The sequence below is a fragment of the Mustelus asterias genome, unplaced genomic scaffold (genome assembly GCF_964213995.1).
Source record: "Mustelus asterias unplaced genomic scaffold, sMusAst1.hap1.1 HAP1_SCAFFOLD_98, whole genome shotgun sequence".
Taxonomy (NCBI): domain Eukaryota; kingdom Metazoa; phylum Chordata; class Chondrichthyes; order Carcharhiniformes; family Triakidae; genus Mustelus; species Mustelus asterias.
In genome coordinates, this window is record NW_027590146.1 from 1,015,656 (window position 1) to 1,031,700 (window position 16,045).

A 16,045-nucleotide genomic window follows, 5' to 3' on the forward strand; every position below is an offset into this window, starting at 1 on the left:
CTCCAATGAATATAATCCCACGATCCTCAGACGTTCATCGTATGTCAGGCCTACCATTCCTGGGATCATCCGTGTGAATCTCCGCTGGACCCGCTCCAGTGCCAGTATGTCCTTCCTGAGGTGTGGGGCCCAAAATTGCTCACAGTACTCCAAATGGGGCCTAACCAGTGCTTTATAAAGCCTCAGAAGTACATCCCTGCTTTTGTATTCCAAGCCTCTTGAGATAAATGACAACATTACATTTGCTTTCTTAATTACGGACTCAACCTGCAAGTTTACCTTTAGAGAATCCTGGACTAGGACTCCCAAGTCCCTTTGCACTTTAGCATTATGAATTTTGTCACCGTTTAGAAAATAGTCCATGCCTCTATTCTTTTTTCCAAAGTGTACAACCTCGCACTTGCCCACGTTGAATTTCATCAGCCACTTCTTGGACCACTCTCCTAAACTGTCTAAATCTTTCTGCAGCCTCCCCACCTCCTCAATACTACCTGCCCCTCCACCTATCTTTGTATCATCGGCAAACTTGGCCAGAATGCTCCCAGTCCCGTCATCTAGATCGTTAATATATAAAGAGAACAGCTGTGGCCCCAACACTGAACCCTGCGGGACACCACTTGTCACCGGTTGCCATTCTGAGAAAGAACCTTTTATCCCAACTCTCTGCCTTCTGTCTGACAGCCAATCGTCAATCCATGTTAGTACCTTGCCTCGAATACCATGGGCCCTTATTTTACTCAGCAGTCTCCCGTGAGGCACCTTGTCAAAGGCCTTTTGGAAGTCAAGATAGATAACATCCATTGGCTCTCCTTGGTCTAACCTATTTGTTATCTCTTCAAAGAACTCTAACAGGTTTGTCAGGCACGACCTCCCCTTACTAAATCCATGCTGACTTGTCTTAATCCGACCCTGCACTTCCAAGAATTTAGAAATCTCATCCTTAACGATGGATTCTAGAATTTTGCCAACAACTGAGGTTAGGCTAATTGGCCTATAATTTTCCATCTTTTTTCTTGTTCCCTTCTTGAACAGTGGGGTTACAACAGCGATTTTCCAATCCTCTGGGACTTTCCCTGACTCCAGTGACTTTTGAAAGATCATAACTAACGCCTCCACTATTTCTTCAGCTATCTCCTTTAGAACTCTAGGATGTAGCCCATCTGGGCCCGGAGATTTATCAATTTTCAGACCTTTTAGTTTCTCTAGCACTTTCTCCTTTGTGATGGCAACCATATTCAACTCTGCCCCCTGACTTTCCTGAATTGTTGGGATATTACTCATGTCTTCTACTGTGAAGACTGACACAAAGTACTTATTAAGTTCCTCAGCTATTTCCTTGTCTCCCATCACTAGATTACCAGCGTCATTTTGGAGCGGCCCAATGTCTACTTTTGCCTCCCGTTTGTTTTTAATGTATTTAAAGAAACTTTTACTATCATTCCTAATGTTACTGGCTAGCCTACCTTCATATTTGATCCTCTCCTTCCTTATTTCTCTCTTTGTTATCCTCTGTTTGTTTTTATAGCCTTCCCAATCTTCTGACTTCCCACTACTCTTTGCCACATTATAGGCTCTCTCTTTTGCCTTGATGCATTCCCTGACTTCCTTTGTCAGCCATGGCTGCCTAATCCCCCCTCTGATAACCTTTCTTTTGTTTGGGATGAACCTCTGCACTGTGTCCTCAATTACTCCCAGAAACTCCTGCCATTGCTGTTCTACTGTCTTTCCCACTAGGCTCTGCTTCCAGTCGATTTTTGTCAGTTCCTCCCTCATGCGCCTGTAATTACCTTTATTTAACTGTAGAACCTTCACATCTGATTCTGCCTTCCTTCTTTCAAATTGCAGACTGAATTCTACCATATTATGATCACTGCTTCCTAAGTGTTCCCTTACTTTAAGATCTCCCCCATCCCTTCCCTGATCTGTCTCTCTCCACGTCTAACCCCATCTCCAGCGGTGTTTCTGACTCATTTTACAAACCGCACCAACACTGAGAATCTCCCTCATTCGATAATGCCAATCCATCTACCATCCATATCTTTGGAGTGTGGGAGGAAACCGGAGCACCCAGAGGAAACACAGGCAGACACGGGGAGAATGTGGAAACTCCACACAGTCACCCAAGGCTGGAATTGAACCCGGGCCCCTGGCTGTGATGCAACAATGTTAACCACTGTGTCACCGTGCCAGCCTTTCATAAATCCATGTTGGCCCTGTCTAATCCTGCCATTAATTTCGAAGTGTTCTGTTATCTCTTCCTTTATTATAGATTATTACAGGATTTCCATACCATCAATGTCAGACTAATAGATCTGCAGTTGCCCGGTTTCCCGTAACCCCACATATTTACGCCACTAATCCACCTAACCTACACATCTTGGACACTAACGGGCAATTTAGCATGGCCAATCCACCTAACCTGCACAGTTTGTTTGGACTATGGGAGGAAACAGGAGCAGCCGGAGGAAACCCACACAGACACAGGGAGAATGTGAAAACTCCACAGACAGTCGTCCAAAGCTGGAATGAATCCGGGACCCTGACGCTGTGAGGCAGCAGTGCCAACCCCGGTGCCACATCTTCGCTTAATCTAATACACTCCTTGAATTAGCAACGGCTGGAACACTTCTGCTGCTCTTCTCCAAATGAAAGGCATCTAGTTTTGTTGGAAACGCCACACATTTGCACATCACCATGTCTAAAACAGCTTGTTGTGTGATTGTCACTGGAACGTGCTTCTCCAAGAAATTGCTTGAATAGATTCTGTGAACGAATCTTCTTTTCAACTTTTGACAATCTGAGTGATTTATACAGTAAATGGAAGAAGCCACAGGAGCATTGACCTACAGAGGGATCTGTGTGTACAAGTCTACAGATCCCTGAAAGTGGCAACACAGGTGGATGAGGTGGTCAAGAAGGCAGACAACATGCTTGTCTTCATCGACCGGGGCATCGAGTGTAAAAGTTGTCAAGTTATGTTACAGCTGTATGAAACTTCAGTTGGCCACATTTGAATATTGCTTGCAGTTCAGTTCGTGACACTCCCAGAATGATGTGGATGCTTTGGAGAGGGTGCAAGGAAGGTTTAGCAGAATGTTGCCTGGTCAAGGACGGTTAGGTTATGAGGAGACGATGTATAAACACAGATTGTTTTCACTACAAAAAGGGAGGCTGAGGGGTGACCAAATGGAGGTGTCCACAATTATGAGAAGCATCAATATGGTGGATAGTCAGAGACTTTTCTCCAGGGTGGAATGATCAACTACAAGAGGGCACAGGTTGAAGGTGAGAGGGGCAAAGTTTGGAGGGAGGTGTGTGGGGTAAGTTTTCACCCAGAGGGTGGTGGGTGCCTGGACGGCACTGCCAATGGAGGTGGCAGAAGCAGGCACGTTTCCAATGTCCAAGGTGCATCTTGGTAGACACATGAACAAGAGACAAACAGAGGAATAGAAACCACAAATTGGCAGTAAGTTCTGGGTCTGAATAAGCGTTAGGAGGCGCCACAGGCTTGGTGGGCTGAAGGGACTGTTACTGTGCTGTGCGGTTCTTTGTTCTTCTTTGTATATGAAGATTAAAATCACCCGTGGTGATTGCAATATGTTTTTACAAGGCCCCATTATTTTTCCTGTGTACTGTGTCGGAGATTGTGACTGTTGTTAGGAGCCGATAAATGATTCCCACAAGTGATCTTTTAACTTTGTTAAATCTTATTTCTATCCAAACTGATTCTGCATCTTGAACTAAGTTCAGCTCTCGCTGCTGTACTGACATCTGTTACTAACAGCGAGACTCCACCACCATGTCCTGTCCTCCATTTACTGTCATCCACTCACTCTCCCCCTTTTCACTAATCAATGGATGTTGTGTCCGGGGAGAGCTGTGAGCATCTGAGGAGGAGGAGAGGACCTCAGAGGGTGAATCATAACATTATTCCCCCACTCCCTCAACATAAGGATCTGTGGGACTGACATCCCATTGCTCAGGGATCAGAGAAAGAAGCAACAGGAATCAGAGGAAAAGCAATTTTCCTTATTCATAACTGACGCCAATAGTAACGGGCAGTGTTTTTTATACAAATACCAGTGGTGAAATTGTATTGTTGAATATTCAGTTATTATAAACACAATCTCACACAGTCTGCTACTTACTCCAGCTCCTGTATTTTACAGTCCGGATTCCTCAGAGCCACAGACAGCAGTTTCACTCCTGAATCTCCCAGTTTATTGTAACCCAGATTCAGATCTATCAGTGAACGGTTTGTACTGAGAGCAGAGGCCAGGTCCTCGGCACAAGAATCGGTGAGAGCGTTACCATAGAGACTGGAGATCAGAGAGAGAAAAATAACAGGAATCAGGGTAAATCCACAGTGTTTTTAAGAATAACATTAACAATAATAATGTACAGCGCGGGACATTCAAGAAACACAACTTCAGTTGATACAGAAGGCAAAATACTATTGATGCTGTAAATCTGAAATATGAATGAATATGTTGGAGACTCTCATCAGGTCAGGCAATATCTGTGAAGAGAGAAACAGATTTAGTTTCAGTTCAATGAGCTAAAATTAGAAATTGGAAATAGCAGTGAATTAAATTGTTTTCAGTGACGGGAGCTGGGGATGGGCGGGTGACAAGGAAAGAACAAAATGGAAGTGCCAGACTGATTAAACGACAAAAAGGATGATGGTGAAAGGGAAGAGCACAGGATTCCCATGTCCTTACCCTGAGTCACAGGGGGGGACATGTGATGGTCAGTGGCTCAGGAATGGAGTGTGTGGTGGGGTTGAAGATGATGCGACAGAAACCTCTCTCACACTGCCAGTGGTTCGGGTCTGGAATTACAGCCGGGAAGTGTGGTGGAGGTCGGCTGCATCGAAGCAGTCAAAAAGGAATTAGATGATTATTTGAATATAAAGAATGAGCGAGGATACGAGAAAAACGCTGGAGAATGACTCAAATTCCTAATGCTAATTTGGTGAGCTGGTACAGACACGATGGGCCAAATGGCCTCATTGGGCACCGTAAGAATTCTGCGAAAATAATGGTTGGAAATGTATCGATATTTCAACTGGAAGTTGGTGATGTTGCCGTGTGGACAGTGTTAGTCGCCATAGTCCTCAATAAAATGTTAATACTGATAGGCAAAGGGATCTGGGTGTACAGGTCCACAGATCACTGAAAGTGGCAATGCAGGTGGAGAAGGTAGTCAAGAAGGCATACGGCATGCTTGCCTTCATCGGCCGGGGCATTGAGTTTAAAAATTGGCAAGTCTTGTTGCAGCTTTATAGAACCTTCGTTCGGCCGCACTTCGAATATAGTGTTCAATTCTGGTCGCCACTCTACCAGAAGGATGTGGAGGCTTTGGAGAGGGTACAGAAAAGATTGACCAGGATGTTGCCTGGTATGGAGGGCATTAGCTATGAGGAGAGGTTGGAGAAACTTGGTTTGTTCTCACTGGAGCGACGGAGGTTGAGGGGAGACCTGATATAGGTCGACAAGATTATGAGAGGCATGGACAGAGTGGATAGTCGGAAGCTTTTTCACAGGGTAGAAGAGTCAATTGCTAGGGGGACACAGGTTTAAGGTGCGAGGGGCAAGGTTTAAAGGAGATGTACGAGGCAGATTGTTTACACAGAGTAGTGGGCGCCTGGAACTCGTTGCTGGGGGAGGTAGTAGAAGCAGATATGGTGGTGACGTTTAAGGGGCGTCTTGACAAGTACATGAATAGGATGGGAATAGAGGGATATGGTCCCCGGAAGGGTAGGGGGTATTAGTTAAGTCAGGCAGCATGGTGGGTGCAGTCTTGGAGGGTCGAAGGGCCTGTTCCTGTGCTGTAATTTTCTTTGTTCTTTGTGTTTCTCTCCAATAGAGAGAGAGACAGTTTGTTACATGTAGCTTCAGGGATACAATTTAATAAACGTGCGGCAATGGGAGGAGATGGGATTCCATGAACCCCACAGCCGGTAAGAGGACCAAACCCTCAGATTTAGCATCATTCTACATCACACTCTAAACACCAAACCAAATGAACTAACCAACTCCACATATACCCAAACAGGCACATTAATATCTGACAGGTTCGGGAAATCCGTGCACTCAGGCAGCACAGGCAGAATCACAGAATTGTTACAGAGCAGGCGGAGGCCATTCGGCCCATTGTGTCTGCACTGACTCTCCGAATGAGCAACTCACTAAGTGTCATCCCCCCACCTTCCCCCAAAACCCTGTGCATTCCGGAGCTTAACCACTGGCTGCAGGGGAAGACCCCATTCAGGCAGAGCTGGCACCAGATTAAAAGGCAGCCAGCAGCACTTTTAAAGGCTCTGAAGGGAGCAGTGAGGGAGCCCTGGTTAATGAACAAAGAGCTGAAATGGCAGAAGGCAGATTAAACCCAATTCGCTGACACTTCCCTGGAAATTCTCAAGGCTATATCAGTTTGGAGGGAGGTTCTGTTCCCTCAGGAGTGGAGGAGGAGACCTGTCACATCAACCCAAGCAAGTCTGGATAGAAACTGCCGAGGGCCAGAGCAGGCAGCACGTGGCTGCAGTGAGGCAAAGGATCAATAACCTGATATGTTCTGACAAGGAGAGCGTTAAACTTACAGGCTGATATGTGAATAAGGATGAAAGAGGAATGGTGGAAAGAACATCTCCACCCAGACACTGGCAATGTCCAGACAGCAGCATCAATCTTCAGGAACATGTCAGCCTCTCTGTGAAGGGTTCCGGTCAGTCAGAGATGGCTGCTGCACTGCCGACACTGAGTGACCATCCTGGTGGTCCCATGATGGGCAGTCTGGCAGCACCATAGGCTTGTGTGTGTCTTTGATGGGTGAGTATCAATGGAAATTTATGTGCTTGTAGAAGAGGGCACTCAGCGTCAGGGAAGGAACCAAGAGTGACAGTGTCTGGATTGTGTCATCCTTATGCCAATGGAAGATGCAGTGCTGGAGCTGGGAGACCTGGAGGCTGGGTGGGCAATCGCTGATGGTGAGATGGGTTGTGGATCCAGAGAGAGTGAGTGAGTGAGTGGATGGGCACAGGAGAGACTCTGCTGCTGAGTCCATAACTTGGAGCTTGTGTGTTCATCATTGGTCACATGGAGCTCTGGGTGAGGAACAGTCAGAAGTTTAACAACACCAGGTTAAAGTCCAACAGGTTTATTTCGTAGCAAATGCCACTAGCTTTCGGAGCGCTGCCCCTTCGTCAGGTGGAGTGTAGAAATGCTCACAAACAGGGCATACAGAGACACAAACTCAATTTACAGAATAATGACTGGAATGCAGTCTTTACAGACAATCAAGTCTTAAAGGTACAAACAGTGTGAGTGGAGGGAGCATTAAGCACAGGTTAAAGAGATGTGTATTGTCTCCAGACAGGACAGCCAGTGAGATTCTGCAAGTCCAGACAAGCTGTGGGCCATTCGGCCCATCAATCCTTCACTAACAACAATCCCGCCCAGGCCCTATAACAGTAACCCTACATATTAACTCTGCAAATCCCCCTGACATTAAGTGTCAATTTACCGTCGCCGCTCAAACTAGCGTGCACATCTTTGGCATGTGGGAGGAAACTGGAGTAACTGAAGGAAACCTGCGCAGACACGGAGAGTACATGCAAACTCCACACAATCTGTCACCCAAGGCCGGAATTGACACGGGTCTCTGGCGCTCTGAGTCAGCAGTGCTAACAGCTCTACCACCCTGCCGACCATGATCAGCCGTGGTTCGTCCCAATTGCAGTGAGTATAGGACGAATAATTTCTATATTTTTTCATAAGATAAGCCTGGTATGCCATGAAAGACTCAAGCCAACATTTTCTCAAATGTTTATAAAATACGTTCATAAGGTGACCAAAACTTTTTACGTTACTTCAGCTGTGCTGTGACCACAAACCTATCAGATTTGTGACTGGCGACCTTTGCTCCCAGGCGAATTGTCCCTCATTGCCTTTTCTGTTGATTTGTCAAAGCTGTCGGCTCTTATAATATGAAGTCATGTGATTGGATCAGGTTGGGGATTCTGAGAGTCAGCACACCCGAAGGTAGAAATTCAATACAGTTTGCAGTTGCCAATGACTGGACCTCAGAGGGTGAACCATAACATTATTCCCCCACTCCCTCAACATAAGGATCTGTGGGACTGACATCCCATTGCTCAGAGATGAGAGAGAGAAGCAACAGGAGTCAGAGGAAAAGCAGTTTTCCTGATTCATAACTGACGCCAATAGTAATGGGCAGTGTTTTTTATACAAATACCAGTGGTGAAATTATATTGTTGAATATTCAGTTATTATAAACACAATCTCACACAGTCTGCTACTTACTACAGTTCCTGTATTTTACAGTCTGGATTCCTCAGAGCCACAGACAGCAGTTTCACTCCTGAATCTCCCAGTTTATTGGAACCCAAATTCAGATCTATCAGTGAGCGGTTTGTACTGAGAGCAGAGGCCAGGTCCTCGGCACAAGAATCTGTCAGACCATTAACATTCAGACTGGAGATCAGAGAGAGAAAAATAACAGGAATCAGGGTAAATCCACAGTGTTTTTAAGAATAAGATCATTAACAATAATAATATACAGCGCGGGACATTCAATGAGTATTCTAACTGAGTGCAGTTAGACAGAGACACCAGGAGATGGAGACAGTGAGGGGGGTAACTGAGTGCAGTTAGACAGAGACACCAGGAGATGGAGACAGTGAGTATTCTAACTGAGTGCAGTTAGACAGAGACACCAGGAGATGGAGACAGTGAGTATTCTAACTGAGTGCAGTTAGACAGAGACACCAGGAGATGGAGACAGTGAGGGGGGTAACTGAGTGCAGTTAGACAGAGACACCAGGAGATGGAGACAGTGAGGGGGTAACTGAGTGCAGTTAGACAGAGACACCAGGAGATGGAGACAGTGAGGGGGGTAACTGAGTGCAGTTAGACAGAGACACCAGGAGATGGAGACAGTGAGGGGGTAACTGAGTGCAGTTAGACAGAGACACCAGGAGATGGAGACAGTGAGTATTGTAACTGAGTGCAGTTAGACAGGGACACCAGGAGATGGAGACAGTGAGTATTGTAACTGAGTGCAGTTAGACAGAGACACCAGGAGATGGAGACAGTGAGTATTCTAACTGAGTGCAGTTAGACAGAGACACCAGGAGATGGAGACAGTGAGTATTCTAACTGAGTGCAGTTAGACAGAGACACCAGGAGATGGAGACAGTGAGGGGGGTAACTGAGTGCAGTTAGACAGAGACACCAGGAGATGGAGACAGTGAGGGGGTAACTGAGTGCAGTTAGACAGAGACACCAGGAGATGGAGACAGTGAGGGGGGTAACTGAGTGCAGTTAGACAGAGACACCAGGAGATGGAGACAGTGAGGGGGTAACTGAGTGCAGTTAGACAGAGTCACCAGGAGATGGAGACAGTGAGTATTGTAACTGAGTGCAGTTAGACAGGGACACCAGGAGATGGAGACAGTGAGTATTGTAACTGAGTGCAGTTAGACAGAGACACCAGGAGATGGAGACAGTGAGTATTCTAACTGAGTGCAGTTAGACAGGGACACCAGGAGATGGAGACAGTGAGTATTCTAACTGGGGCTCAGGAATGGTGTGTGTGGTGGGGTTGAAGATGATGCGACAGAAACCTTTCTCACACTGCCAGTGGTTCGGGTCTGGAATTCACAGCCGGGAAGTGTGGTGGAGGTCGGCTGCATCGAAGCAGTCAAAAAGGAATTAGATGATTTTTTGAAGATAGGCAATGAGCTACGAAAATGGATACGACAAAAAGGCTGGAGAATGACACGAATTTCGAATGTCAATTTGGTGAGCTAGTGCAGACACGATGGGCCAAATGGCCTCATTGTGCTCCATAAGAATTCTGTGGAGACAGTGGTTGAAAATGCTATCGATATTTCAACTGGAAGTTGGTGATGTTGCCGTGTGGACAGTGTTAGTAGCCACAGTCCCCAATGAAATCTCTCCAATAGAAAGAGACACAATTTGGTACATGTCGCTTCAGGGATACAACTTAGTAAACGTGGGGATATGGGAAGAGTTGGGACTCCATTAACCCCACAGCCAGTACGAGGACCAAACCCTCAACAACAGCGTCATTCTACATCACGCTGGAGACACCGAACCAACTGAACTAACCAACTCCACACAGAGCCAGAACGGGCACAGTAAATGTCTGACAGGTTCGGGAAATCCGTCCACTCAGGCAGCACAGGCAGAATCACAGTATTGTTAGAGAGCAAAAGGAGGCCACTCGGCCCATCGTGTCTGCACTGACTCTCCGAATGAGCAACTCACTAAGTGTCATCCCCCACCTTCCCCCAAATCCCTGTGCATTGCAGAGCTTAACCACTGGCTGCAGGGGACAGCACAATTCTGGCACCAGATTTAAAGGCAGCCAGCGGCACTTTTAAAGGCTCTGAAGGGAGCAGTGAGGGAGCCCTGGTTAATGAACAAAGAGCTGAAATGGCAGAAGGCAGATTAAACCCAATTCGCTGACACTTCCCTGGAAATTCTCAAGGCTATTTCGGTTTGGTGGAAGGTTCTGTTCCCTCAGGACTGGAGAAGGAGACCTGTCACACCAACCCAAGCAAGTCTGGATAGACACTGCCAAGGGTCTGAGCAGTGGCTGCAATGAGGCAAAAGATGAATAATCTGATATGTTTTGACAAGGTGAGCGTTAAACTTACAGGCTGATATGTGAATAAGGATGAAAGAGAAATTGTGGAAAGACCATCTCCACCCAGACACTGGCAATGTCCAGACAGCAGCATCAATCTTCAGGAACATGTCAGCCTCTCTGTGAAGGGTTACATGGAACATAGGACATAGAACAGTACAGCACAGTACAGACCCTTCGGCCCACGATGTTGTGCCGAGCTTTGTCCAAAACCAAGATCAAGCTATCCCACTCCCTATCATTCTAGTGTGCTCCAAATGCCTATCCAATAACCACTTGAAAGTTCCTAAAGTGTCCGACTTCACTATGACAGCAGGCAGTCCATTCCACACCCCAACCGCTCTCTGAGTAAAGAGTCAGTCAGAGATGGCTGCTGCACTGCCGACACTGAGTGACCATCCTGGTGGTCCCATGATGGGCAGTCGAAATTAGCGTCAGGTTTGTTTGTGTCTTTGATGGGCAAGTAACAATGGAAATTTATGTGCTTGTAGAAGAGGGCACACTGCGTCAGAGAAGGAGCCAAGAGTGACAGTGTCTGGATTGTGTCTTCCTTATGCCAATGGAAGATGCAGTGCTGGAGCTGGGAGACCTGGAGGCTGGGTGGGCAATCGCTGATGGTGAGATGGGTTGTGGATCCAGAGAGAGAGAGTGAGTGAATGGATGGGCACAGGAGAGGATCTGCTGCTGAGTCCAAAACCTGGTGCTTGTGTGTCTTCCATTGGTCACATGGAGCTCTGGGTTAGGAACAGTCTCCAGGACATGTTGGAATGTGTATTACCCTCTAACATTCTTCACTCACAAATCCACAGCTGCTGCGAGAGGGAGACAAGTGTCCACCTCAGAAGAAGAGGAGGGGTTCACAGAGGGTGCTCTGTCACATTATTCCCCATAATCTCCACCAGAGCAGATACTGCCTCACACGATTAGCAAAGGGGTTACAATCTGGCAGCACAGGGCAGCACACACAAACCTGAGCAGCTGATGAAGGCAGCAATAGCTGGGTTCACTCACACTCTCGAGGGGACAGGTCATTGTCAGCTTCAGGAAGATGAAATGTGACTGGAGTCTTTAACAATGCAGCAGATACTGGAGCTGCAGCGCAAGGTATTTTAACATCCGGTGGAGTTTCCAAAGGCTGTGTGTATCCATACACAAAGGATGGAGGAGTCAATCCAGGCCAGCAGTGTTACCATGTCTCAGGTCTGAGCACAAATAGCATCCTCCACAGAGAGATTGGTGACCTTCATGGAGAGTCACATCCAGCCTATCACCCACAGGAAATACACATGAACCTGCATGTTCTCACCACCTCCATGAGCTCTGTGGAACACGGGCTGTGGGAGGGATGGGAAAATGTGCCTGGAGTAACTGTCAGGACCTCCCCAGCTGAGCAGGGAGGGTTCAGTTTGCCCTGAATTGGTAGAGGAGCGGCTGCCTGCAGTATTCGGGAGCTCCTCTCAGGATGCCCCTGGTGTGGATAGTGGGTCCTCTTCTGCTCCGACTGTGACACAAGCACCTCACGAAGCTATGATGACAGAGACAACTCCAGCATCTGTGCAGAGGACCCGCAGTTGGCCGGATCCTTCCAGGACTCAGGAAATCCGAGGACAAAGGCCACGGTCATCGAAATTCCCAGAGGAGAGGAGAGAGGTAAGATGCTGCCTGCAGCTCAGCGGAAAGTGCGGGGATGGCGGTGGTTGTCATGGTGGGGTTGCTTCCTTGGGTTTCACAGGATTATACTTCGTTATTACTGGTCACTTTGTTATGTCTGTATTTTGAGTAAGTTCAGAGACGGAGCACCACTAAAAAAATCCTTCACCATATTTCTGGGTCTTTAACAGTTCACTGGGAATGTGAGATGGGAAATACAGCACTGAATCAGGTCAATACAATTCCAATACCTTTGTTTCATGTCGTGACGGCTCCAGGGAAATTATAAAACATTCACAGAAACAGCAACAGTGCTGGAGATGGTGGAAGATTTATTACACTGAATGGCTGTGTGAGTGTGACTCATGCAAAACATGTCTGTATCACTGAATCTCGATCCTCCCTGACATATCCCATGATCCCTGGCCTGTGGTCCATGGGGTTCCTCATCATGAAGCATTGGTCAACATCGCACTTGTTCAAAGTTACACTTCGTTCAATGTTTCTCCACTCTAGATCCAGGTTGTATAGAACACAGCACAACACCTGGACATTTGAGACCCTTGCTGGGTATATTGAAGGGCTCCATCAGATCTATCTTTAGAAACCTTATGGCCTGCTCAATGGTCACTCCAATTGCCCTGTAGCAGCTGTGTGTCTCTCATCTGTAACTATGTTTGGGCACAATTACCCATCCCTTCAGTGGGTAGCGCTGGTCTTTCTTAATTCTTTCATGGGATGATGGTGTCACTGGCAATGCCAACACTTGTTCCCATCCACAATTGGCCTTGATCAGGGGATGGTGAAACATCTTGAATTCTGAACACTCTCTGGTACACTGCCGTTAGGAAGGGACATCCAGGATACTGATCCCACATCAGTGATGGAAAAGTAATGTATTCCAAGTCAGGTTGGTGTCTGGCTTGGCAGGGAATCTGAAGCTGGTTGGTGTTCCATCCTTCTGATGTTCTTGCCCATCTAGGAGATAGAAAATAGGAACACATGGTCTTCCTATTTTCTATCACCTAATCCGTCTAGGCTTGTGTCTTTGATGGGAGAGTAACAATGGAACTTTATGTGCCTGTAGAAGAGAGCACGAAACGTCAGAAAATGAACTACAAATGGTGGCAGTGTCCAGATGTTGCCATCCTTACACCGAGAAGCAGCTGCACTGGAGCTGGGAGATCAGCAGGCAGGGTGGGAAATCGCTGGTTGTGATACTAGTTGTGGAGCTGAGAGCGAGCGGTTGAATGAATGGGCACAGGAGACCCTCTGGCACCTGCAACACATAGAGCTTGTGTGCCCATCACTGGTCACATGGAACCGGCTGAAGGACGTGTTGGAATGTACATTTTGTTACAAACTATGTCTTGAAGAAATATACTGAATATTGAAGGATATTGAATTCGATGATCAGCCATGAACAAAATGAATGGTGGAGCAGGCTCGAAGGGCCGAATGGCCGCCTCCTGCTTCTAGTTTCTATTTCAACTCACTTGATGAAGGGGCAGTGCTCCAAAATCTAGTGGCTTGTGCTACCAAATAAATCGGTTGGACTTTAAGCTGGTGTTGTGAGACTTCTGACTGTGTTTACCCCAGACCAACACCGGCATCTCCACATCATGGCTACCATCTCCAAAGGCAGCCTCCAAACACGTCAGCTCTGGAGGGGGCAGCGAGGGAGCTCTGCTTACTGAATGAAGGGCCGAAATGACAGAAAGCAGATCAAGGGTTGCTCCCCAATCACTAATTCCTCCCTGGAGGGGCTCCTCCCGGCTGCACAGGCTCGGAGGGAGGTCCTGTTCCCTCAGGATGGAAGGAGAAGATTATCCCATCGGTACAAGCCAGTCTGGATGGAGATTGCTGGGAGGTGAGCAGGTTTCAGACCCGTGGTTACAGAGTGGAAAAGGATCAATGTTCTGATGTGTTCTGCCACGGTGAGTGCAGCACAGCCTGATATGTGAATAAGGATGAGGGGGAAATTGTGGAAAGAACATCTCCACCCAGACACTGGCAATGCAAAGGCAGCAGCATTGACTGTCAGAGACATGTCCGTTAGGCTGGCACAAGCATAGGCTCGAGCAGGGTTGACCAACATATTCACTGGGCAAACACACGTCAATGTTTTTCTCACTCAAGGGGCTGATGAGTAAATTTCAGAATGATAAAGTTTGGCACAGCAGAAATTTCAATTAAAAACTAAACTGAGATATGAAAAGAAACAACTTACATAGAACATAGAACAGTACAGCACAGAACAGGCCCTTCGGCCCACGATGTTGTGCCGAGCTTTATCTGAAACCGAGATCAAGCTATCCCACTCCCTATCATCCTGGTGCGCTCCATGTGCCTATCCAATAACCGCTTAAATGTTCCTAAAGTGTCTGACTCCACTATCACTGCAGGCAGTCCATTCCACACCCCAACCACTCTCTGCGTAAAGAACCTACCTCTGATATCCTTCCTATATCTCCCACCACGAACCGTATGGTTATGCCCCCTTGAAATAGCTCCATCCACCCGAGGAAATAGTCTTTGAACGTTCACTCTATCTATCCCCTTCATCATTTTATAAACCTCTATTAAGTCTCCCCTCAGCCTCCTCCGCTCCAGAGAGAACAGCCCTAGTCCCCTCAACCTTTCCTCATAAGACCTACCCTCCAAACCAGGCAGCATCCTGGTAAATCTCCTCTGCACTCTTTCCAGCGCTTCCACATCCTTCTTATAGTGAGGTGACCAGAACTGCACACAATATTCCAAATGTGGTCGCACCAAGGTCCTGTACAGTTGCAGCATAACCCCACGGCTCTTAAACTCCAACCCCCTGTTAATAAAAGCTAACACACTATAGGCCTTCTTCACAGCTCTATCCACTTGAGTGGCAACCTTTAGAGATCTGTGGATATGGACCCCAAGATCTCTCTGTTCCTCCACAGTCTTCAGAACCCTACCTTTGACCCTGTAATCCACATTTAAATTAGTCCTACCAAAATGAATCACCTCACATTTATCAGGGTTAAACTCCATTTGTCATTTTTCAGCCCAGCTTTGCATCCTATCTATGTCTCTATGCAGCCGACAACAGCCCTCCACCTCATCCACTACTCCGCCAATCTTGGTGTCATCAGCAAATTTACTGATCCACCCTTCAGCCCCCTCCTCTAAGTCATTAATAAAAATCACAAAGAGCAGAGGACCAAGCACTGATCCCTGCGGCACTCCGCTAGCAACCTGCCTCCAATCTGAAAATTTTCCATCGACCAACTATCCAATCGGCCAACTTTCCCTCTATCCCACACCTCCTCACTTTCATCATAAGCCGACCATGGGGGACCTTATCAAACGCCTTACTAAAATCCATCTATATGACATCAACTGCCCTACCTTCATCAACACACTTAGTTACCTCCTCAAAAAAAATCTATCAAACTTGTGAGGCACGACTTGCCCTTCACGAATCCGTGCTGACTATCCCGGATTAATCCGCATCTTTCTAAATGGTCGTAAATCCCATCTCTAAGGACCTTTTCCATCAATTTACCAACCACCGAAGTCAGACTAACCGGTCTATAATTACCAGGGTCATTTCTATTCCCTTTCTTAAACAGAGGAACAACATTCGCCATTCTCCAGTCCGTTCACTCCAGTGAAAGTTCAAAGACTATTTCCTCGGGTGGATGGAGCTATTACAAGGGGGCAT

General features: G+C 46.9%; 1 protein-coding gene across 1 annotated transcript in view; it reads right to left on the reverse strand.

Annotated features, from left to right (window-relative positions):
* The window catches only part of LOC144484291 (NACHT, LRR and PYD domains-containing protein 3-like), a 100,435-nt gene that overhangs the window by 11,760 nt on the left and 72,630 nt on the right, over window positions 1-16,045 (reverse strand). The window contains exons 15-16 of the mRNA XM_078202819.1: window positions 8,325-8,495; window positions 4,149-4,319 (exon numbers count right to left, since the gene is read on the reverse strand). Of these exons, the coding sequence (XP_078058945.1) occupies window positions 4,149-4,319; window positions 8,325-8,495 (342 nt within the window). The remainder of the gene's footprint in view (window positions 1-4,148; window positions 4,320-8,324; window positions 8,496-16,045) is intronic.